This window comes from Heterocephalus glaber, unplaced genomic scaffold (assembly GCF_053883595.1).
Source record: "Heterocephalus glaber isolate CG9 unplaced genomic scaffold, H.glaber_assembly_v1.0 deba00001479, whole genome shotgun sequence".
Classification (NCBI taxonomy): Eukaryota; Metazoa; Chordata; class Mammalia; order Rodentia; family Bathyergidae; genus Heterocephalus; species Heterocephalus glaber.
In genome coordinates, this window is record NW_028258316.1 from 11,734,862 (window position 1) to 11,760,821 (window position 25,960).

At 36.8% G+C, this 25,960-nt stretch overlaps 2 protein-coding genes across 5 annotated transcripts in view; one reads left to right on the forward strand and one right to left on the reverse strand.

The window, feature by feature from the left end:
* The window catches only part of Strbp (spermatid perinuclear RNA binding protein), a 184,496-nt gene extending 175,124 nt beyond the window's left edge, over nucleotides 1-9,372 (forward strand). The window contains exon 18 of the mRNA XM_087182804.1: nucleotides 9,240-9,372. Coding sequence (XP_087038930.1) covers nucleotides 9,240-9,292 — 53 coding nt within the window. The 3' untranslated portion in view covers nucleotides 9,293-9,372. The remainder of the gene's footprint in view (nucleotides 1-9,239) is intronic.
* The window catches only part of Rabgap1 (RAB GTPase activating protein 1), a 183,369-nt gene that overhangs the window by 28,149 nt on the left and 129,260 nt on the right, over nucleotides 1-25,960 (reverse strand). For all 4 annotated transcript variants that reach the window (XM_004849413.4, XM_004849414.4, XM_021262111.2 and 1 more), the window contains exons 14-17: nucleotides 9,298-9,411; nucleotides 5,160-5,234; nucleotides 2,260-2,385; nucleotides 1,533-1,676 (exon numbers count right to left, since the gene is read on the reverse strand). In XM_004849413.4, coding sequence (XP_004849470.1) covers nucleotides 1,533-1,676; nucleotides 2,260-2,385; nucleotides 5,160-5,234; nucleotides 9,298-9,411 — 459 coding nt within the window. The remainder of the gene's footprint in view (nucleotides 1-1,532; nucleotides 1,677-2,259; nucleotides 2,386-5,159; nucleotides 5,235-9,297; nucleotides 9,412-25,960) is intronic.

Genomic DNA, 25,960 nt, shown 5'->3' on the forward strand with positions numbered 1-25,960 from the left:
AGCCACCCAGTGACAAGATATATGAATTAATGCCCCTGTTGTGAACTTGTTAAAGTAGACCCAATCTCCCATTTTTCTCAGAGACGAGCTTTTCTACCTCCATTCTCCCATTCAACAGAAAGAATGTTTTTCCAGAGTAGTCCATGATTTCAAACCTTTAAAGTTATCAGTATCATAAAATTGTGATTATCAGGAAATAACTCATAATGGAATTTTCATGTATCTTTTGCTATCCCAATCCCAGTACAACAACTGCATGAACTCTAAATCCCAGAACACAATCTGCTCAGAGCTCCCTCCAATCTGCCATTTTTTTTTTTAACCAATCACGGATCATGGGGACAAGAAACAGCTAAGGGGAAGCATTAACATCTGTGATCAAGTTCAATTGTTTTAAATTTCTGGGCCCCAGTTTCTATAACTAATATCCTCCCAAGGGTTTCCTGAGATAATTAGTTGCAAAGTTTGTGTAAATTACTTAGCATGCCACCTGGCCCATCCTAACTACTTAACAGATGGTTGTTTATAATAGTGAAAAACTACACACAATTTAAAGGTTTGAGATTAGAAAATGGTTACATAAATTACAGCACATCCAAATAATGGGATAGTTGCCAGCAAGTAAGAATAATGGTATACTGGTAATGTTTATTTCCTATAATGTATCTTAGAATAATTCAGGTAAGATGGTACACATCAAATGCCTTATGGACTTTTATATGCTGAATATGACATAATTAAAAAGGATAGCACAGATGTGTATGTATCATTATTTTTCTTATATTTTCTGAAGTTTCTATAATAAACATTATTTTTATAGTTTGGTTTTTCATACACACATAACCCTCGAAGCCCAAAACTATGTTATGGCAAAGGCTATTATTTACTCTACTTTTTCTTTAATAACAAGGGCCACATAAATTCCTATCCAGCTGCAGCTTGTGTGGTCATGTCACAAAATCTTAGCCAATCCCTAGAAATGCTGGATGGGACTTCAATGAAGGTCTCTCAAAAAGAGAGGATGGGCCAGGGATTTAGTTCAGTGGTGCTGCCACCTCCCTCACAAGCGCAAGGTCCCAAGTTTGATCCCCAGTACCAAAAAAAAAAAATTAAGAAGAGAGGATGTACCTACCCCCACCTCCAATCCTCTGGTCTTGCCCCCTCTGGGGTCAAGAGCTCTACTCCACTAAATGATAGACCATACTCTGGGCAAGGTAGGCTACTGCCAACTTTCTACTTTCTTTTACATGAGAGAGAAAGAGACTTTTATTTAGTCACTACTATCTTGGGGATCGTCATTAAATGCAGCCAAACCTAATACCAATTAATACAAAGATCTAATATATCTTTTCTTAACAGAGAGTACCTTTAACAAATGTGCTCAGTAGCATTAGCCCAAGGAAGAATCACTTCAGTTTGGATTTTCCAGCACTAAAATATATTAACTGAGAAGGATGAACTATTTTGACAGAGGTGACACAAAAAATACGCTACAGACAAAAAACCAAAGTGCTGTGGCCCCTGATACATACCTCACTTAAAAGCAGGTCGATGATATGGAAGACCATATAGAGAGGAAATTTTGCAGTAAAAAGCGTAAGAAACCACTGAGAGGCATACATGTGTGCTTCAAGGCTGATATCCAGGAAGTGGTTATACAGGTCAGGAATGTATTCCTGAAATAGCAAACTAATTAGTTCTGGGCACATATGTAGCTATCCTATCCCCTCAAGAGACTCATAAATCTGCTAGGAATAGGCCAAAAATAGTCGCATAGTTGTGTTTTTCTAAAAATCTCTCCAGTGCTCAGAAGAATATTTATCATCTGGCATTAAGCTAGCACTCAGCTCTCTTTTCCAGACCTCAAACTAGCTCTAAAGAGGAATCCCCAAAATGCTGACAAGCATTTGAAAAGGTAGTTTTTTTTTGAAGTTATGAAATATCTGGGAAAGTCTGTTTCATTTTTGTTATGAGATTTCTAACCAATCATCTTTAGAGGCTTGGTGAGCACTTTTTGACTGAATGTGCTGTGGAAAAGGTCCCTACAAAGTCATCTGTTCTTTTGGGTGTTTAACAGACTGAAAACGCAGCTCACCCTTTTCAGGTTCACACTGTATTAACCTTGGCATCCTCAATCACACAGTAAGAAATGGCAAAAATAAAACTGGTCTTTAACTACGGATACTACTAGGTCCTCAATCTAGTTCTCTTTAGTGCTGTGTACTCTTTTGTCCAACATAAACTGGTTTCTCTTTTTACCTGCATGAGGCGCTCCAACTGGTAAAATTTGCAGTGTAAATCTTCAAAGTTTTGCTTGAAAAGTTCCCTGAGACCATAATCAAACATGATCTTGACCAGAACACTGAATGCCTGTTCTTCAGGCATCTGCAACAGATAAGAGGGACAGGGGATCACAAAACATACATGTTAGTTTTCTAGGTATATTAAATTTATTCTTCAATTGTATTATCAGGAAAAGTAGTGGTATATAAACTCAGATCTAAAGTTTTGTTTTATAAAATTCATTCACTCAGCCAAGAAATGTTTAATGATGCCTACTCTGTGTCAGCACCATTCCAGTCCTCAGATGGGGTATAGTAACTGTGATACGAATTAGCCAGAAGATCAGTGTGAACACAGGACAGTAAAGTCTACTGAAGAGAGGCAGTAATACGCTTTTCAAGGAAAACAGGATTTGAGAGGAGTCAGAACAGGCTGATACACATAGTAAGTTTCATCTTTCCTAAATCATGAGACCTCTGTTTAATCATTTTACCTCCCTTAGTTGCTATCTCATTTTACTAAAGTTGTTTTTCTTCTCTATTACTGTTAAAAATATAGCTTATAGTCACGTATGAGGCCACCCTGAAGTACAGAACAAATTCAATGCTGGCCTGGGCTGCATAGAAAGATGCTATCTTTTAAAAAAAGCTTGTTATAAAAGAACCTCATACATTCTAATGCTTTCAATAATATTTAAAGTACTATAGTAATGTTTTCAACAGTGCTAAAAGTGCTATAAAAACCCTACTTCACTTCTATTTACAAATGCTACCTATTTAAAACAGTACGTACATCTTCCATAGCTTTATGGAAAAATATTTTCCTGAGAATCTGGCAAGATGTCTAGTTTTCAAAATAGAAGAAAAGCACTGATAATGTTATTTTGGGCATGGTGTAAATGCAGCAAGCCTTTGAAAAAAAAAAAGTCAAGAAGGTGGGCGGGCTTCTGTAGAACAAGATGAGAGAGGTGGGCTGAGCACAGAAATCAATGAGAATCAAACAGGGCCAAAAAGCAAATCATATTAAGCATAAGTGAGAAAAGACAGCACAGATTGTTGATGCAAAAGTACCACATTTGGGGCAAAAGACAGATTCTTTTGAGGTCTTTGTCATGGAAGGCAACTTTACTTTCCCACATGGGAGGGAAAAGTAGCCCAAGTGTTTCTGAGACAAGGCAGCCCATTTTCCCTCACAATGAACCATGCATGTTAACACTGCAGCAGCAGCAGCACAGAGTTTAAAACGAGATTCTGAGAATTGGAAAAACCATTTTCAAGAGACTGTGACACTTAAAATAGCGATAAATGTAGGAATGAGATTGAGAAAAAAGATAAACTACACAGGTGTGTGAGACAGAGAAAGTTTTACTGAAACGATAAAACAAACATTTAAAAATGGTCTCTTTGGGGCCGGGGATTTAGCTCAGTGGTTCTGTCACCTGCCTCGCAAGCGCAAGGTCCTGAGTTCGATCCCCTGTACCCCCCCAAAAAGGTCTCTTTATTAATATCATCACTTCAGCCTATTTTTACATGATTAAAATACCACCTAGCTGGGTTCACAGTTAAGATTTCTGTTTTACTTGTACTGCAATCTACACAAAATGACTTAAAACCTTTCAAGGGTTTCTCTCTGCAGACTCCCTAGTCCGGACTTCACAGCTCCTTGCTGGCCCATTTCCCAGCTCCTTCCCTGTCTCCCCTCCTCATGCCATGTTCCAGTCACATGGTCCTCTTCTTTTAAGTCCTTCCATACATACACAAAAGTGCTTCTGCACTTCAGAGCTTCTACATAGCATGTTGTCCTCTCTGATAGTAATGGTCTGCTCTTCACGTTTATGCTTTTATAATGGTTTTATTTCCATAACAACATAAAAAAGGTTAAATGAAACCAAATGTAATAGGTGAATCTTCAGTGGATCATAGTTAGAAAACAGGTCTTAAGGACTCCACAAAGTAGATGGGGCGGGGCGGGGTCTGAATGTGAACTGTGTGTCAGACATCAGGGAATTAATGATGAATCCCTTGCAGGTGATCACAATAGTATGACTATATTGCAGAATACATCTGCATTTACAAGAAACATGCTTGGGTACTTAGGAGTAACATATCTTGATGTTTGTAATTTTCTTTCAAAATATAATTTCAAAAAGGTTTCTTTCAAAAAAAAAAAAGGTGTGGACAAACAGGAGAAAGAGAGAGGTGTAGAGAGAAATTAATATGAAAAACAGTAATCGATGAATTTGGTAAAGACTGCTGTATATGGGTGTTCACCTTTATGTTTTTCGACTTTTCTGTGCTTTAAAAGGAAATAAAAGTTGGGTGTGTTGGTGCAAGGCTGTAATCCCAGCACTGGGGAGGCAGAAGAGGGTCATTTTGAGTTCGAGGTGAGCCTATAAGGCTAAGCCTGGGCTACACATAGTGAGACCCTGTCACACAAAAAAGCAAAAACCAAACCCGCCCCCCGCAAAAAAAGTTGGAGTAAAAGTGTTTGCTAAATGAACGTATGAATAAAATGGCACTAAAGAAAGCCAACTTCTCTGACGTTCCTCCCATTCTAATACATAAATCCCCAAACAAGTAATAATGACAGAGGCTACTTTAGAGATGGAAAAATATCCCCAAGGGTCTAACCAACATTAAAGTCTACCCAGTCTTCCTAGTAATAAAAAGGAAGCCTATCCTTGTACTAGTTTTCAACACTGTTATTTATTCTCATATTTCTCTTTCATGATGACATTAGGAAAAATTTTCCAGATATAGGAGTTAAAGCTCATGTCTAAGAGTCTGGCCAAACTCAATATAAAACCACGCTGAAGCCTAATGCTAGTATAAGCTAATACAGGCCATGTATAAGTAATAACAGATTTAATTACTCACATGGAGAAGCAGCACGGCAGCAAGAAATGACTGGCCCTGGCAATAGCCAATTTCCTCATCATACACTGAATAAGCCTGGAAAAGAGGGGAAAACACAGTAAGTTTAAATGAAGGCAGCGACATGGACAACGGCTAACCTCTAGGAATCTGAACACAGGAGCTCAGAGGATGTTACCTGCACCCACCGGGGCATTTTGATGGCTAATGAATTATGCCAATAGCACTCTCCAGCTGTCACTTTTTCTTTATAATAAATATAGTTGTCACCATGCCACTTCCTGAGGCCAAGGAGTGGAGAAGATTAAGCAAAACCACTTAAGTGCTTAAACAATGTTGTAATCACTCGCTTGTCCTTGCTTATGCGTGCCCTTAGGATGTCCTTTTCCTTCTTTCTCTGTCTAAAATATGTACCCTTCCTTTAAGCCCCAATATATTCCAATTTTATCAGAATATCTGTCTATTGTGTGCTTCAGTGGTATCTGCTACACGTGCATGGTTATTATAGTACTTACTACACTGTATTTTAAATGTTCATCTTCTCTTTTGGAGTCTGAGCTTCCTGAAGACTGGAGTGATGTTTTATTCAACACAGCCAGCACCTTATACATAGCTGGCCTTCACCAGTATTGTTAAGATTATTAATTTTTCTTTCTGGGAAAAATTCTTTTGGCAAAGACACCAAAATACAGTTCTTTCCATAATGCCAGTAATAACTTTGCTGATAAGAGGGATTACTCTAAAACCGTTTGTGGGTTCCTCTGGAATTCTTTTTATTTTTCTTGGCAGCAGATGATTACTACCCATCTCCTATGAACATTATCTTGAATAGAAACATCAACATCTAACATTCCTTGTGGTTTATTCTATGGTTCTTTAGCTGTTTTTCAAAGTTGTTTTTATTAGTATTGGTAGTTCTCATGTAAACTGTGGTAGAAAGAGGTATTCCTGTAGATTCAAGATACTATTCCCTGTTTGACAAATTTATTCCTGGTGAAACTTCTTTTATTCTCCACTGACCTCTCAACTGCCAAAGTTCCTGTATCCAAAGAAAGCAATTTAGGGATTGGGTATTTTAGTTTCTCTCTTAGCAAAATGTGATGCTAGTACTTACAGATAATAAACAAGTTAATATATGAGGTCCCCCCCCAACCCCGGTACGGGGGATCAAACTCAGGTCCTTGTGCTTTGGAGGTAGGCACGGCACCACTGAGCTAAATCCCCGGGTATATGAGTTTTATTGATGGGTAGAATTCAATAATCTTATTAGACTTCCTATTTCATCAAAGCTTATCTGATGAAAGAACTACACAACGAGAAATATATATACTTTTCCAAAGATAAGCTGTACAAGGGGGGCTTTAGAAACGATCTGCTTATGATACAAAGCACTATTTTCCACCTATCAAATTAATAAAAATTAACAGATGTTAATGTCAATGGTGTTAAGACTGTGTTAAAAATTAGTAGTAATACATACAAATGTACTCTCTGGAAGGCATTCTGGAAATGTCTCTGTCAGTCAGTACTTTACTTGGTTACAGAAAAAAAGCTTTATAGAGTTAAGAGTTGGACTGGATCTTGGGAGTGTTACTTATTTTCTTAATTTGTAAGATGAGAATAAGCAAATGATTAATATCATAGAGTTGACATATTATTCTCATCCAGTCCTCTTATATAAAGTGCTCAGCATACAGTTTAGGCAATTATGTAGCAGGATGAAAATGTATGAGATTTCCATAGGTCGAGAATGGAGAGGAGCTATTTTTCAGACTGATAGAAGAGACTGAAAAATGATATATACAGGTGTGAAAATAGTGATACATTTGGGAAACATGGAGTGTTCACAGGGGCTATAATTAAACATGTGGAGGACAAAGTATTTCATTAATTAACTGACATTTAATGAGCACTAAATGTCTAGCAGTGTGCTAAGTACTACAGATGCTAGCACATATAAAAAATTATTCCTGTCCTTGAAAACTTCAAGGTTCAGTGGACTAAGTTAAATAAATAAATCAAGAGTAAAGTGAGAAGCTCAATATGGCTGAAGCCCAAAGTTATGTATTTGGGCAAGAAGCAGCAAGGGATAGGCCAGGATCTATTACAATATAACTTCCACACTATGTTAAGGAATCTAGGACCAGAAAACGAACTAAGAAGTTTCTATTTCATTCTACTGGGTTATGAGGCATACTAAAGGTGTTTTGCTTGTGTTTAGTGTACACTGACTGGAGTAACGGGTTTCACTGTGACACTTTCATATATGCATATAACATACTATGATCATACCCAATACCCATGACCTTTCCATCCCCTCCCTTTCCTCTTATCTAAGTCTCTCTACTATTTTCATATTGTTGTATACTAAAATGCTTCAATTCTAGTGTAAGCATGAGGCACATAATATCTAGGCTAGACTCCAAATACAGGGAGACTAATTCTAGAAAGTTTTTGTAAGAGTGCCAGGAACTTAACATAGAGGCCTGTGCCAGGGCAGTGAATAGAGGAAAGTACAGATAGACATCAATCGTTATCAAACAAAGGAACTGAAAACAAAAGTAATTACACTTTCACCAAGTCAATGACATGGGGGAAAAAGGAGCTTGTTTCTAAGCAAAAGAGATATAACCTGGGCATGATGGTGTATGCCTTCTAATCCCAGCTACTAGGGAGGCTGAGGCAGGAGGATCAAAAGTTGAAGGCCAGAATGGATAGCTTAGTGAGTCCCAGTCTGGGGGTAAGGCTCAGTGTGGGGCTGCTTGCTTAGCTCTCTCATGGCTCTGGATTCAAGCTTGAGTACCGAAACACACACACACACACAGTCAGTTCGGATGGGGGACTGGAGTGCAGAAGTGCAATTAGGGACCAGGAGCAGTGAACACAGTGTTCTGGAAATCTGAAGTTAGGTGAGGAATGGCTGGTATGGTTGCTTAATTAGAAAATAAAACTAAGGGTTTAAATCATAGCTCTGTGTGTCTCAGGGAGAAATTAAAATTGAACCCAAGAAACATTTCATCAAACTCAACTGATCTTTATAGTTGAAATCATCTAATTTACACTGAACAGCCTATGGTTAGCCTGTCCTAAAAGTAGCTGTTCATTTTGCCTTCTTAATCATAAAATATAAATTCTTCAAAGATATGTTTCATAGGCTGCTTATGTCTACTACATAATATTTCTAAATAATTAATTCTGGGAGAAAAGATTAAAAGCTAGTTCCTAAGGTCTCAACTTCTTCTAGCTCAATACCTGTGACGTACCAAAATCTTCTGTGTTTTTATTTTTTGAAATATTGGGGTGTAAGCCCAGAGCTTCGTATTAAGTTATATCCTCAGCCCTTTTTATTTTTATTTTGAGACAGAGTCTAAGTGGCTAAGTTGCCCAAGCTGGGCTCGATCTTAGAATCCTCCTGCCTGAGCCTCCCAGAGTGCTGGGATTATAGGCATGCGCTACCATGGCCAACTTCATAATCTACTTGAAAATAGATTATTGAAATTGAACAGGTGGCCAGGCATGGTGGCACACACCTGTAATCCCAGCACCCTGGAGGCTGAGGCAGAAAGACTGCTTTGAGTTCAAGGCCAGCCTGCACTACTACAAAGTGAGACCCTGTTTCAAAAAAAGAAAAAAAAAGAAATTGAACAGGTGATCATTTCATTTACAGTCCACAGGTACAGATCTTTTGACAGAAATCAGCGTATTTACCACCCCGTTTACTATTCTGCAGTGCTGTATGCTATAAATCCACCTGGGTGGGCCCTGGCACTTAGCACCGTGAGACTGCACCCAATGTGCCACATTTAGCTCTTACACAAGGTGGATTCTGAAAAGGAGTTTGCAGTGTTACAGGGATCCGAGGCTCTTAACATAAGACCAATGTTTTAAAATCTAAATGTGGAGCTGGGGGATTTTAGTATGAAAACCTTAAATAAAAAGGAGAAAAATCTCTACCATTTTATTTCTAATTATTTTCTTTCTTTAATGAATTTAAAATTGTACTACCTTCATTTTTGAGTCTTTTCTCTCCTTTTTTGCATTCTTGAACATCAAATACAAATTACAATTTTTCTTGTCTTTCAGATAATTTCAAAGAACCACAACCATCATTCGAAACTGGATTTTTTTCAACATGAAATACCTTGCATATTTTATATAAGGAATCTTGTCCATCTCCTCCTGTGTCCTTGAAGTAGTCATGGGCTGGGAATGTCCGGTTAATATCCCTGGTGATAGCACTGTCCTGGGGAGACTCCTGTAGAAACATAAGGTCAGAGAGGATTTAGTTTGGTTGGTGACATAAGTATCTGTAAAGATTTATACAAGGTCCCCTAGTTTACATCCTATAAAATGTTATAAAGACACATATACACATGTATGCCCAAAGTTACTGCCTCATCCAGGGCTAAGGAAAAGCAAATGTAACAGGGGCAAGGGAAGATGAAGAAAAGCAACCTGCTTCACTATACACATACTGCTATATAACCCATTATTTTATAAAAATGTGCAGCTGGTGATTTTTCTATTATAAGAGGGATAATGTATTTTTCTTTTTCTTTCTTTTTTTTTTTTGGTATTGGGGATCGAACTTGGGTCCTTGTACTTGTGCAGCAGGTGACGAAACCACTGACCCAAATCCCTGGCCCTAAGGGACAATGTATTTTTCAAAAAGAATTTGCTATATAATTGCTCAAGCTAATCTCGAAAGGAGTAGGTAAAGTACTCCCATTAGAAAAACTGGGTACAAAAAATACTGCTTTAATTGATTCTTTGGCATGAAGCCCATGTACCAGTACCAGTACCAGTTCCCAAATGAAAAAAAGAAATTCCTTAATTGGGGTTTGTCCTAGGGCGAATGGCTTAAGAATGTACACAGCAATCAAATCAAATATGAAACAAGACCACCAATGTCAAGAGATGCAAACAGGCTATGAGAAAACATCCTCTGTTTTTACAAATAAAGAAAAATGTTTTCTTCTGTAATGAGTTAACTAAAATGGAGCAAATGTCAATGTCAGCAATCCTTCATGAAACATACCAAGCACCAAGCTATTTCTCATTCTAGTTCCTTGTTAACTTTTATTTGCTGCTGATGTGCTAAAGAACTGGAGCACACAGTGGTAGAGTGCTTGCCTAGCATGTGCAAGGCCCTGGGATCAATCTCCAGTTCAGAGGTGGGGGAAAAAAGAACTGGAGCACAACAACATGATCTTCTACTTTTAGCAAACCATTGTCTCCCAGGCAAGACTATATCACAGGCAAACATCTCATCCAAGAGCCTTGATATTCCTGTTTTAAGATGCAAAGCAGAAATGATATATTCTTTTCATAATCATGTTCCCAGTACCATGAATATTTTATAGTTGTAGGATTTGAACTGATAAACTTTAAAGCCTATGTTCTTTCTTAACCAGAAAACAACTTATACCTGACAAAGGAAATCACTTCTCCAAGAGCTTCACTGGTGTCTATTGGTACAGTCTTGATGACACTAATGGCAGCCTAAGACTGTGGTGACTGACCCAATAAAAGGAAACCCTCTAGGTGAGGTCCAAGACTACAGAAGATGGAGGCTTCCAGATGATAGCACACAGAGGGAACTAAGTGAGAGCTGGGACTAGGGGAGCAGTGGGGAAGAGGAGTGTGTATATGTGTACACATGCATGTGAGCTTGACACTTGTGCAGGATCCAGGGAGTGTAAGGCGGCAGAGAATTGGAGAGGAAGAACCTAAACAGAACCCGGCAGAGCTATGTAGAAGGGTTCCTGAAGTATAAATCCTTATTTTTAAAGTGGATATTTCATCAGTTTTTAAAATCTCAATACTTAAAAGCTATTGTTAGCTTGGGTTATACGGCAAGTTCAAGGCTAGCCTGGACTACACAGCAAGACCCTGTTCTCAAAAACCAAAAAACAAATGAACCAACCAACCAACCAACCAACCAAAAAACAGAATACTATCACCAACAAAAAGCCACTGTCACTGTTAAAAACATGAAAAAGGGAAGCCATAGACCAGGACAAATTACCTATAAAATATATTTAATAATAAAATTGTATCCAGAACATAGAACTCATAAAACCAATATGTAGACAAACACTGGAGTTTTAAAAAAGGTATGGTATGTGTGAGGAGAGGAGATTTTACAGATATTCACAAAAGAAGAGATATATATGATAAATAATCGCTTGAAAACATGTCAACATTATTAGTCATCAGGGAAATGTAAACTAAAACCATAATAGATTCTACTATATATTTACTAAATGCTGAACATTAAAAAGACCCAAAGCACCAAGTGTTGGTAAGGGATGTGGAATAATATAATATAGGAACTCCTATATTTTGGTGTTAGGATTGCAAAATGATACAAATTCATTGAAAACCAGTTCATAATTTCTGAGTAATGTTAAACATACACCTACCATACAACCTAATCAGTCTACTCCTAGGTGTTTACCCAACAGAAATAAATATATATGGTGTGATCAAAATACACACTGAATGTTTAAATTTTAAAAATTTTTATTACAGTAAAAGGCACACTGCCACTAATTTCCCTCAAAATATTCACTTGCTTTGAACACACATTCCATCATTCTTGCCACTTTCTGAAGAAGTTGTGGAAGTCTTCTTTCCTGGGCATCTTTATGAGGTATGATGAAAAATATGGTAAATGCTGTAACTGAGTGGCATCTAACAGAACGTTAGGTTCATAAAAACATTATGGTGTGTCTTCATCCATCATAGTAAAGTGACCTGGCACCATGTGACTTCTGGTTTTTCTCCAAAGTCAAGATGACCATGAAAAGCAGACGTCTTGAATCAATACATAACATCAAGGCAGCCACAACAACACAACTAAAGACTCTCATAAAAAAGGAATTCTAGGGGCCAGGGATTTAGCCCAGTGGTTTCACTGCCTGCCTTGCAAGCGCAAGGTCCCAAGTTCGATCCCTGGTACCAAAAAAATCCAAAAAAACAAAAAAAAAATAAAAAAAGGAATTCTAGAACTGCTTCAGAAAGTGGCAAGAATGATGGGATGTGCATTCAAAATGAGGGGGAATATTCTGAAGGGGATTAATGGCAGTGCATCTTTTACTATAATTTAAAAAAATTAAACACTCACTTTTTTATCACAACTCATAAATACATGATGGAAAAATGAGTTTGAATGTTCATAGAAACTTTATTTCTAATGGTCAAAATGGAAAATAATTCAAATTCCCTTCAATGAATAAAGGATAAACCAACCGGCTGCATCCATGTAGCTGAACATTAATAATAAATAGAAAACACTTTTTTTGAGGGGGTACCGGAGATCAAACTCAGGTCCTTGTGCTTGTGAGGCAGGTGGGGGAACCACTGAGATAAATCTCCAGTCCAGAAAACACTTCTGAATACACCCAACAACAGGGATGAATCTTAAAAACATTATACTAAGTGAAAAAAGCCAGATACAGAAGACTGTCTACTCTGTGTGCACATGAAATCCTAAAAAAGGTAAAATCGTAAGTTATAGAAAATAAATCAACCTTTGCCAGGAGGTAGGGAAAAAAGAAAAGAATTACTGTTAAGAGATGTGAGAATTATTTGAGTTGGTGGAAATACTGTCTATCAACTTTGAAGTGGTAAGTTACATCACAGTAACATTTTTAAAAACTCATTGTTCACTTAAAATTTATGTATTTTATGTAAATTATATCTGAAGAAAGGTGATTTTAAAACGGAAAAGCACACCTGTAATCCCAGAACTCTTAAAGGCTGCCACAGAAGATTTTAAGTTTGAGCCTATCCTAGGAAACCTAGTGTCTTAAACAAAACCTTGTCTTAAAACAAAGATTAAAACCAAAAGTGGGGGGGAGTAGCCCAGTGTGAAGGCCCTGGGTTCAATCCCCAGTACCAGAGGTGGGGGTGTGGTTGGGGTAGTTCCCAGTATCACTCTAGGTACATTTACAGTCAGGGCTTTAAAATCAGAGGCATAGCTTATAGTCAGATTTGGGCTTGAAAGCTGGCCCAGTCTCAAGTTAAACAACTTAGGCAAGTTTCTTATCTTCTCTGTCTAATACCATCCACCTTACAAAGTTATAGTGAGTGTTACACTAAACACAGACATAAATTATAAATACATAATGAGCTTTTAACAGAATATCTGACATGGAGAAAATGACACTTGAAAACAAGTGAAAGGAAGCAAAGTCTTTAGCACAGGTGGAAGACAGGCTGTCCTCTGAATACATACTTATGTATGTGCATACTCATGCCTGCACTATTCATATAAAGAACACACACATGCGTGGCACCCAGAATATATACTGCTTTTACTTTTGTATATCTCATCTTCTATATAAAGCCATTCATTCAAGGTAGGATCCAGGATTCAGTTTTATAGCTTCCACAGAGCTGGCACAATGCATGGCACTCAGTCAACATTTGATTAATATACCTAAATTCATCCAAAATATTCTTTCAAGAATAAGCAATGGGAATGCTCATCTAGATCTCAAGACTCACATGAATGAGGCCCCCAGGAAATCAGAAAAGAACCTTATTAACTGAGTAAGACAGTCCAACTAAATATCCGAAATCAAGACTGCTCTAATGACTAATTCATTAATAACTCCCAAACTGTAAAATGCAGGTAAAATATCAGAAAAAGAATACACATAATACAGAAAGTAAAGGCTTTGAATATTTTAACTCAAAATGCAAAATAAATCAAATCATCTTGCAATTTTCAAGTAAAATGATGAGAGGGAGTTTACCAAAAACATATGTTATATTACTGTAAGTTAAGGATTTTTTTAGCCTAAGTTTATGCAAATTCTCCTGAACTCAGTTTTAATTTTTACAAAGATTCACAATGTGAAACAGCAACTCAGAGAGAAAACCATAAGCATATAGTACTTGGTATAGAATTAAATCTTTTTTTTTTTTTGGTACTGGGGATTGAACTCAGGACCTTGTGCTTGCGAGGCAGGTGGTGGAACCACTGAGCTAAATCCCCGCCCCTGGAATTAAATCTTTATCTCATAACTACTTTAAACAACCAACAAGGGACTGTATATTAGTCCATTTTCCACTGCTTTAACAAAATAAGAGAGGCAAGGTATTTATAAAGAAGAGAGGTTTATTTAGCTTACAGTTTTGGAATGTCTGTAAGGATTCAGCTTCCCTTGAGGAGCTGCTTTTCCGGGTTACCACATGGCAGATGGCATCATGGGAGAAAAACATAACACAGGGAGATTGCATGGCAAGGCCAGAAGCAATTTACTCCCTTGAGAACAACCTGGGGTCCCAAGAGAACTACCTTAATCTTTTTTTTTTTTTGGTACCAGGGATTGAACTCGGGACCTTGTGCTTGTGAGGCAGGTGGCAGAAATACTGAGCTAAATCCCCGGCCCGATCTTAATCTCTTTTGAGTGCAACGTTACTACCAATGACCTAACCACCAGGAACTAGGCTTTACCTAAAAAGGTCCCAGCACCTTTTAACATCACCACACTGGGACCAATGATCTAACACATTTGGAGGGCAAACTACAACTAAACCACAGCAAATTACAAACAATACCAGCCTCAATTCTGAAACTACAGCCTGATCAAATTTTTATCTTACCCTTAGCATTGAGAGAAAAAATGAACTGGAATTTATTATAATAAAACATTTCTGCTTATAAAAGATACCATTAAGAGAAGACATAGCAAAAAGGCACACACATCTGAAAAGGAATTGTATTCAGTGCTCTAAGGAAATGAAAACTTAATAAAACGAACAAAATCTTGAACAAATACTTTACAAAAGAAAATACACAAATGCAAATGCATAAATAAAACGGTAGATACCAGAAAAATGCCAATTTAACCCTTTAATGCCAACAGATCCATTTTTGGAACACTCTTAACAATGGAACATAATGGAATGTTTTCAAATTCTTGTTCCTCAAATTTTTCTAAGTAATACATATGAATTTCATGCAAAAATTTAAAAAATTTCAATCTTTGGCATAAATGGGTTAAAACAACAGTGAGATACCTAGTGAAGATACCTGCAAAGGAAAATGATTTCTCATACAAAGATAAGCAGGACTACTACACAGAATACTATGATATCAGTAACTCAATCAAGTGGGGATTTGGAAAATCAAAATTTTAATTTACAAGTCTTGTAGGAAAATGTCAAAGAAGCATTAAGCAGTCTTTGAAAGATTTTGTAACTTGAAACAAAGAAAGAGGGACTTAAAAAAATATCTCAATGATTAAGATAAATTTACTACCAATAAAAATTTTCCAGAAATGATGAGCAAACCTATATTACTGATGTATATTCAAAAAGCAGCTACAAGAAATTTTGTGAAAAGGACTAGTTATTCATTTTGGGGGGGTGGGGGCGTTGGACATGGAACCCAAGGCCTCTCATGTGCTAAAAGCACTCTACCACTGAGCCACACCTCCAACCAGACCCTTTTAATTCTATTCTTGAATTATATCTCCAATTGAACTGTATCTCCACCTCTAAACAGAATTCTTATATTTTAAAAATATCAGGCAACTTCAGTAATTTTTTTTTTTTTTTTGGTACCAGGGATCAAACTCGGGTCCTTGTGTTCTTCAATAATTTTAAAAGACAACAATGGAAGCTCTGAAACATGCTAAGAATGACATTATGTTTTAAGATAAAAATGAAGATAAGAAAATTTGAGAAATGAATATGAAAAGCTACAAACTTTTATACTGTTACATCAGTCATATCAGACTGGTAATAGAGAAGACAACATGAAAAAGGATACATGGTTATTACAGAAGTAAGATTTGAAAATTCAAATGCACATAGGTTAGAAAAACAAATTGAAAACATTCTATATCTGGTCAGTTTTCATCAATCTACCATCTTTTATCTATTCTTCATGGGAGTCTCATCAGAGAACGAAAGGGTAAAATACCCTAAAGAGATGGTCAATTTGAAAATTCACATAACTGCTGGGCATGGTGGCACATGCTTATAATTCTGGCTATTAGGGAGGTTGAGTCAAGAGGATTCCAACTTGGAGACCAGCTAGGTAACTAGGTCTCAAAATTTTTCTTAAAAAAATTTTTCTTAAGGGACTGGTGTTGGAACTCTGGTACAGCATTTGCCTAGTATGTTTGAGGCCTTCGGTTCAATCCCAAATATCATAAAAACAAAAGAAAATTCATGTGCTGAATTTCAATTTTTTTCAGTTTTTATTAGTACATTTTTGCATTACATAATGATTACATTCCTTGTGGGGAGTTGATGACATACACAGCATACTGAGATTCTTTTTTTCATCTCCTTTCCTTTCCCTCTCTCGATCTCTTGATCCCCTTCCCATCTGAACAAAATCTATCTCCCTACTTCCTACTATCTATCTTTTACTTTGCTCTTTATCTATTTATTTTTTTTGTTACTGGGGATTGAACTCGGGTCCTTGTGCTTCCACAGCAGGCAGCGAAACCACTGAGCTAAATCCCCAGCCCACTTTGCTCTTTATTTATATTTTGGTTTTCTCATACACAAGAAACTATGTGGTATTTAAGTTTGTGTATCTGATTTATTTTACTTAACTTTACTGTCTCAAGGTGCATCCATTTTCCTGTAAATGATACAAGTTTATCTTTTATATGGCAGAGTAATACTCTACTGTGTATAAATACCACTTTTTCTTTATCCATTCATGTGTTGGGCATATAGGTCACTTTCAAAAATCAGTGATGAGTTGTGTTGTTATAAACATGGCTATGCAATGTATCACTATAACAATGTCTTTTTAACTCTTTCATAAACATACTTAGAAGGGGAAATAACAGGGTCAAATGAGATGTTTAGTTTGTTTTTTGAAGAATCTCCGTACTGATTTCCATAGTAGCTGCACTAGTTTACATTCCCACCAACAATGTAGAAAGGAATCTACATTGCAGCCTCACTAGCATTAATTATTATTTAATTTTTTGATGTTAGCCCTTCTGGGGTGAGATGGAATTTCAGTGTTTTAATTTACTTTTCTCTGATGGCTAGTGATGCTGAACATTTTTTATGTATTTATTGACCATTAGAAATGTCTATTTCATTTGCCCATCTTTTGACTGGATCTTATATCTTGGGGGAGTCTAATTTTTTAAGATTTCTTTATGTATCCTAGATATTAGTCCTGTGTCTGAAAAACAGTTGGCAAAAATTTTTTCCATTCTTTAGGTTGTCTTTCCACTCTGCTGGTTGTTTCTTTTGCTATACAGAAGTTTTGAAATTTGATATCGTTCCATTGTTGATTCTTAGTACTATTTCTTGTGCCACTGGGGTTTTGTTCAGATAGTTCTTGTTAACACCTATGTCTTCAAGAGTTTTACCTATTTTAACTTCCAGCAGATTAAATGTTTCTATTTTAACAATTAGTTTTTTGATCCATTTTGATTTTAGTTTAATAGTGAGGTTATATGCGTCTACATTCAATCTTCTACATGTAGACAGCCAATTTTCCCATCATGTACTAAATTTTTGAATCCTTCAAGAATGAAAATAAATTGAAGAGATCCATGTAAACCACTGCTTAAAATATCTAATCTTTGGAAATATGCTAAAGAACTTGGAATAAATCCATCTTGCCAGAGACTGAGCGTTACAAAAATGATTCAACAATTCTAACAATGGTGAATTCAGTACCTTCCTATCAGAATAACGACATTACTAAATTTGAAAAGGTTCTGAAAACAAATCACAGCAACATGATACCTTCCTAAGGTATCACAAAGATGATACCTTCCTAAGAGAAAAGAGCCTTTGCAAAACCTCCAAATGAGAGCTTGTAAAATAAGCCGTATACACAAAAGTACATATTCCTTTTATTTCAAATGAGTAAAACAGATGTAACTGATGCAGAAAGCTTTCTGGTATAATACATAGTGGACAACACTATTCATGAGGAGTTGGTAAAATAACTTAAGAGAGAACAAGGTGTTACAAATACACTTAAGGCAACAGTGCAGACATGGAAACCTTAAAAGAACAAGAGATGAATGGCAAAGCTACTGTCAGGTGATATGTCCTAAAAGTTACTGAAGTTACAGCAAAAGTGCTTTTTAATAATCTGGTTTTGTTTTGGGTGCTTCATGTATCCAAGAAAAACAGATTTAATCTCTGTAAGAAAACTAAAATGCCATACGATTATAAAGAACTGACATCTCACAATCTTTTTCTATAAAGGGTCAGAAAGCAAAACTTCTTGGCTTTGTAGGGCCAAGCATCTCAATTATTCAACTCTCCCTTTATAGAGTAGCCAAAGACAATATGTAAATAAATGAGCACTACACTGTTCTAATACAATTTTATTTACAAAAACAAGAGGCATGCTGGATTTGGCCCCTAGGCAGGAGTTTGCAACCGCTGTTCTAAATAGATAATTTACCCTGGGCAACATGACCAGAGAGAAGATTTTTGTTACTATTTTAACAACACTTACATGCTTCTGCTAGTTAATCTTATACATATACAGAGCCTGCCAAAAATTGTGTACATCAGGAAAAGAAAAATTTGTATGAATATTTTAATACTAAATTTATTGAGACATCATGAAATTAATACAAGTTACTTTTGGCCTCTACAATTACAATAGGTGGTCAAAGTGATGGCCATCAGCTTCCAGGCACTGATTAGTACAGCAAACTGCTGAATTGTGTATACACTGTTTTGGTGGACTCTTTCCTACAGAAACTGTCACAAATAACCTGCTGTAACTTCAAATGTATATGCCTCCTTTGAACACTTGCTCTTTTCACATAACAAATGTTTGAAATGTTTGCTGTATTTTTATATATGCAATGTAGTGAAGGTTTAACTGCAACTGTGTAATTATAGTGGCATACTGTCCCTTTCTGTTTAAGCAGCAAAACAAACGGGATATACAGCTGAGAAATTATAAACGCACACATTAGACTGGCTAAAATGAAAAGAAATGTCAAACGTTGGTGAAGACATGAGACATGAAAGTGGGACTCTTGATAATGCACATATAAAGTGATACAACCATTTTAGTAAGTTAGCAGTTTCTCGTCAATTTAAACATATATCTATCTACTCAGACCTTGGTATTCTACTTCTGACAATTTTAGTTCTAAAATCCCAAAAGTAAAAATCCCCAAAGTCCACCAACAGAGATATAAATCATAATATATAATAGACAGAATGCTATCCAGTAATGAAATGAACCTCCAATACACGCAACAACATAAATGACTTTAAAAAATTATGTTGAGCAAAACCTTATACTGACAGAAATCAGGAAGTGGTTACCAGTGGTTGCTGGTGGGAAATCAACTGGAAAGGGGCATGCAGGAAATTTCTGATGTTTATATTTTCTTTGGTTAGTGGTTACACAGACGTTTAAACTGTCAAAGCTCTGATCAAAGTGAACATTTAAGACTTGTATGCTTTATTGTATGTAAACCGTACCATACTTATAAAACTACTCTCTTTCCTCATCTTTCACCACCAGTATTTCTCAAGATTTCCCTATTTTACCTATATGGCTGAACATTTTATCACCTCATCTGCCATTTGCGCCCACAGCAGGCTTTTGATTCTGGCTCCCACAAATGATCATTCATCTAGAGAGTCTCTCAATGGAGTCTGGATCTGTCTCTTCTATCCATGTCTTGAGCATCATCTATCTGACCTGTTTCTTCTTATCAAGGACAATGTAATAGCAAGGGCAGTGAAGCTCAGCCGGTCCCAGCACCCAGAAGGAAGCTCCCCCGCTGCCATCCCAGGCTCCTAGGGCCAAGAAGCTGAGCGGGTCCTAGCAACCAGAAGGAAGCTTCCCTGCCTCCATCCCAGGCTCCTAGGGCAGTGAAGCTCAGCTGGTCCCAGCACCCTGAAGGAAGCTCCCCACCTCCATCCCAGGTTCCTAGGGCAGTGAAGCTCAGCCTATCCCAGCACCTGGAAGGAAGCTACCCCACCGCCATTCCAAGCATCTAGGGCAGAGAAGCTGAGCCGGTCCCAGCACCCAAAAAGGAAGCTCCCCCGCTGCCATCCCAAACTCCTAGAGCAGAGAAGGTGAGCTGCGTGGGCGCCAGAAGCAATCCCCCCCAGCCCCGTGGAAATGAGAAGACACATAAACAGGCCTCAAAAACAGACTTCCAGATTGCCTACAGCAACCCCAAAGGGAAATGAGATGGAACATTCTGATACTCAACCACCTGGTCTCTCTGAACTGGCAACAAAAGAGGATCTGGGAAAAGTGAAATCAGAAATAATTACTCAGATAACAGCAAAGATTGTGCTCATGGTGCAAGACATGATTAATAAATCTAGAGAGGACACAGATAAAAAAATAGAGGATCTGAGGAACATGATGGAATCCCAACATAGGAAACAAATGGAATCCATAAAACGATACAAACAACTTTCCAAGAGATTAAAAACTCCATCAAAAGTCTGCGCAGCAGAATGAACCAATGTGAGGATAGAATTTCACATATAGAAGATAAGATTGCAATTAGTGAGGAGGAAAAGAAAAATTGCTTTAAAATTGTGAGGGAACATGAGAAATCAATCCAGCGGCTGCTAGACAATGCAAAGAATAACATAAGACTGCCTGGAGTCAGTGAGGAAAGAGGAGAGAGTGCAGATGACATAAAAAACCTCTTCACAGAAGTGATGGCAGAAAACTTCCCAAGGAGAGGAAAAGAACTTGACATACAGATAGGTGAGGCATATAGGACTCAACCTAGCCTTAATCAAACAAAATCTACACACGGGTATATAATAGTTAGGATTCCAGAAATCCAACAGAAGAACAAAATTCTACAAGCAGTGAGAGAAAAGAAACAAATCACATACAAAGGAAAGCCCATCAGAATCACAGTAGACTTCTCAATGCAAACCCTCAAGCCAAGAAGAGCTTGGACTGATGTATTTCAAGCCCTAAAAGAAAACAGCCTCCAACCCAGATTGATGTACCCTGCAAAACTATCTTTCAAAATTGATGGAGAAATAAGATACTTTCATGATAAAGAGCACCTCAGGAACTTCATGAATACCAAACCAGCACTCCAAAAAATTTTAGACAATACCCTAGGAAAAGACAATGAGGATCACAACCCCAGGAAACCCAGCAGAATGAATCCACTGGGCCTGACAAATTAAACGCAAAGGGAGAGAATCCAACAAAAAGAAAAAGTCACGACAAGGCTTTTAAAACTTTTGACTTCATCTCCCTAATGAGTGTATAATTCAATCTTATTATTGTAGTGATTAGTATTTTTCTGATTCTAGAGTTGCACACCATTCCTTGTGCTATACTGGCTATTTATCATCTTCTTATATCTACATTTTAATTGGGTTGTCTATTAATGAGCTCTAAGCATTCTTTATATATTCTGCTCATAGGTTATATGCATCGTAAATATGGTCTGTTTAAGGACTACTTTTCATTTTAATGATGTCATTTAAAGTTCTAAATTTTGATGGAATCTCATTTATCAATTTTTTTCTTTTATACATTTTTTTTGTATCCTAGGTAGTTCTTGCCTACCCTGAATTCATAAATATTTTCCTTTATAATTTCTTCTTAAAGTTTTATACTTTTAGGCTTTCATATTTAGGTTCATAGATCCCTTCAAGTTATTTTCATGTATGGAAACAAAGGGTTGAGATTAATTTTTTATATACAGATACCAGGTGTTCTAGTGCCGTTTGCTGAAAACACTATCTCTTCCTCAGCTCTTGAATCGAGTTTATATTCTATAAAATGCTAATGTTAAATAATCTTTCAAAACTCAGTGGTCCATATATGTGTGGTTCTATTTCTAGATTCCCTGTTTTATTCAAATGATCTATATGTCTTTCCTTACACCAACACTGCCTTGATTACTGTAGCTTTAGAAGAAGTCTTAAAATCAGGTGCTAAACGTCTTCTAACACTGTTTTTGTTTTTGTTTTTGGCTTTTCTGGGTCCTTTGTACTCCTACAGAACTTTTAAATTTCAATATCCAGTTCTTCATTTATAGCAAGTATACACAGACCTGAATTTTCATATATACCTTGTGTTTTCTAATCCTGCTAAATTTAAGTACAAGTTCTAGGGGCTCCTAGGGATTTCTTAGTATTTTCTCTGTAGATGATCATTTCATCTACATATAAAGATTTTGCTTGTGCCATGCCAATCCTATCCTAGTTGTGTCACTTTATTGCCAGACTATTTTGGTTTAGACCTATGTTTCAAAGTCTAATGGACAGATGAAGAGTAGGCATATATGCCCTTGTTCCCACTTTAGGGAGAAAGCACTGTATCGTCTCCATTCACAGAAGGAGTTTTCTTTGGAAGTATGGAGTACATGTCTTTGATCTGTTGAGAAGGTTCTGTTCTACTTCTAGTCTCCTGATAGCTTTTACCATGAACAGCTGTAGAATTTAGTCCAATACTCTTTCTCCAACTAGTGACAGGATCATATGGCTTTCTCCTTTCCTCTGTTAAAATGATGACTTTTGGGGGTGGATCTTCCAATGCTGAACCTACACTGCCATCCCTATAATAAAACCACTTTCTACATACTGCCAGATCTGACTTCTAATAGTTTGTTTTGTGAAACGAATTTCTATCTATGTTCATACTTTTTTCTTCTATTATCTTTATCTAGTTTTAGGATTAGCACAATGTTGAGTTCCTAAAATGAGGGGAGAAGTGTTCCTTTTTTCTGCTTTAAATGTTTGATATAATTTATCAGTTAAAATGTTTATGAGCCTGCTGTTGTCATATAGGTAGGTTTTCAAGCTAGAAATATACTTTCTTTAATAGGTACTATTCAAATTTTATATTTCCTTCAGAGTTAGTTTCATTAATTTGTCTTCTAAGTTACTTCTTAGAAGTTGTCAAATTTATTTCAAATAAGATTTTTGTAATATGCTTTCTATATCCTTTCAAATTCTGAAAAATCTGTGGTAATGTCTCCTAGATCTTAATATTGTAATTTAAAAAATGTATAACTGATATTGTGTAACAGGAAGAAAAGGTCTAAAAGAGCAGGGGAACTGGGAGGGGTAGGGGAAGGGAAAAAAGGGAAAGGAAAAAAATGAGAAGAGGAAAAAAATGGAAACAAGGTCTTTGCAAATAGGGAAGGGAGGGCAAGGGAAGGGGAAAAAAATAAGAACCAAGAGACTCATGTAATGGTACAAGATCCCAATGATGAATGTAACTGTATTTTATACCTAAAATGTACCAATAAAGTGAATGGGGAAAAAAAAGAAAAAAAAAAAAGGACAATGTAATAGCACACATTCCTGCCTAGTTCAGGCTACAAAAAACCATAAATGCAAAGTTTAAACAACAGAAAGCTCTTTCTCACAGTTTTAAAGGCTGGAAAGATCAAGATGCTGTAAAACCTTGCTTTCTGAGCCTTTTGGGGGGGGGGTACTGGGGATCAAACTCAGGACCTTGTGCTTGCAAGAATCCCACTCTTAAGATTTCACTCATGAGGGCCAGGGATTTAGCTCAGTGGTTCTGGTGCCTGCCTTGCAAGCCCAAGGTCTCGAGTTCGATCCCCGGTACTAAAAAGAAAAAAAGAAAAGAAAACAAGATTTCTCTCATGAGCTAATCACCTCACAAAGGTCTCTTTTCCTAATACATTAGCAATCAGGTTTCAACATATAAATTGGGGGTGGGGCATATAAATAATTTGGATCTTGGCACAGATCATCCAACTTTGCTTCTACCAGCATGATCATGTCAGATTAATATTCCTTAAGTATAGCCCAATCAGATCATTTTGCTGTCATAAACTTTTCTTGAATCCACATTACTATGTATAACAGAGGAGGATGTCCATGTCTTTTCAATTCTCAGAGTTTCACAAGTGAAGAGAATATTTATGCAATTAGAGCATTAGGAGAGGAAGGCCTTTGATGCAAGGTCATTATATTCCAAGCTCAATGTGTTATTAGAGGCCCCTGGCTAACAAATTAAACTTTGTTTTCCACTTGCCACTTTTCCTTTGGTGTATTTCTTTGAAAAGTTCAAGAGAAAGGGCAACTAGCAAGAAGAATTTGGCCACTGTTTGAAGTAATTTTAAAAACTGTATTCTAAAATATTAGTACTTCTCAAATGTACTCACTAAACAAATAATGAGAATTAACACTTCACACTAAAATCCCAAATCTCTAATTCATCTTCTCATATACCTAACAAAATAAATTATTTACTGTTCTATAAACATAACCCCAATTGATAGCTTTTGCATTTTAAAAAGAAAATCTTTTGCTTTGTTAATATAGTAACAAAAACTTTTTTGTTTCTTATTTTAATAAAAACACTCTTGTTTACTTATTATATAATACTAGGGGGAAGAAGAAAAAAGAAAGATAACTGTACCACTCAGAAATAACTGTGGCTAACGTTTGGTAAGCACATAATTAACTTTTTTTTACCTAAGTATTTTTATAAAATGAACTTACACTGGTTTGAAAATTCACTTTTATTAACTCCAGAAAGTATTTTATCTTCTCATGTTATTTGGTAATTATCCTACCACATCATTTTTATTGCACAGTAACCTGTCACATGGTTATATAATAGTTTACTCTGTCACATCTCTGGCTTTGGCATATTTAGATTGTCCTGCTTAATATTGTTAAGACAGAAATATAAATCAGAGCAGTAATTTTTATCTTGAGTGCTGGGGGAGGGGGGATCAAACCCAGAGCCTTGTACATGCTAGGCAGGCACCCTACCACTGAGCTACAGCCCTAGCCCAGAGCAGTGACTCTTAAGGGAGAGGAAAGGTTTCCAGTCACTCCATTCCTCCAAACATCCAGCAAGACCCGTTTTTGGATTTTGTGTTACACTGCCAACTATCCTTCAAAAATGTACAATTTATAAACTACATAGATGTCATTCTTACAGCAATTATACTGCTCTGTTTTGGAATAATCATTATGTTCTTGCCCTATCCTCCTAGTCTACACATAAGTAAGAGCAGTGACTAAACTTACAGAAAACTGCATATAAAATTTAGTCTCCATTCTATTCTAATGCCAATGCATGGTTTGCTAAACTCACATATCCACTGATAAAAAAATGAAACATCATACATATATACTTGTTTGCTTTGGCAGCTGGGCCTACAAGCAGTAACATTCCATAGCAATAAGCACAGCTAGCATCTTTATCTTGGTTTCTAACACCATTTACTAATGAAAAGAGTAAGGACTACTTGGAGAAATGGTTGATTCTAAGACTGGAGCATGAAATATGTAAGATAAGCCTGTAACATTTTGTAGTGTCAGAAAATAAAGCCTCCCCCCAATACAACAAAACAAGATAAAACCTACATTGATTAAGGTATGCCAAAGGGATCCAATGAAGAGTTCCCACTGGGCATGGTGGAACATGCCTGTAATCCCAGCACCTGGGGCACTGAGGCAGGAGGATCAAAGTGAGTTCAAGGCCAGCCTGGGCTACATAGTGAGTGCAAGCCCAGTGTAAACTACACAGCAAAACTCTTGTATCCAAAAAAAAAAAGGAAAAGAACAGAGTTCCCAATGACTAAAGCAGTAACAATCTGAGCAACAAAATAAATAAGGTAATACTGGATTATGGCCAGTAAAAAGAAATATCCAGACATCTATATATACCTAAATAAATGATGGGAAAAAAAGGGAGAGAAGAGACAAATCTCCCATGCAATAGAATTCCAAATAACTTGCATATTCAGTCCTCAATGAAGGGCTGCATACCTCCCCATACCTCCACTACAGGTCATATATAGTGACTTACTTTGGAGGATCACAGTACCACA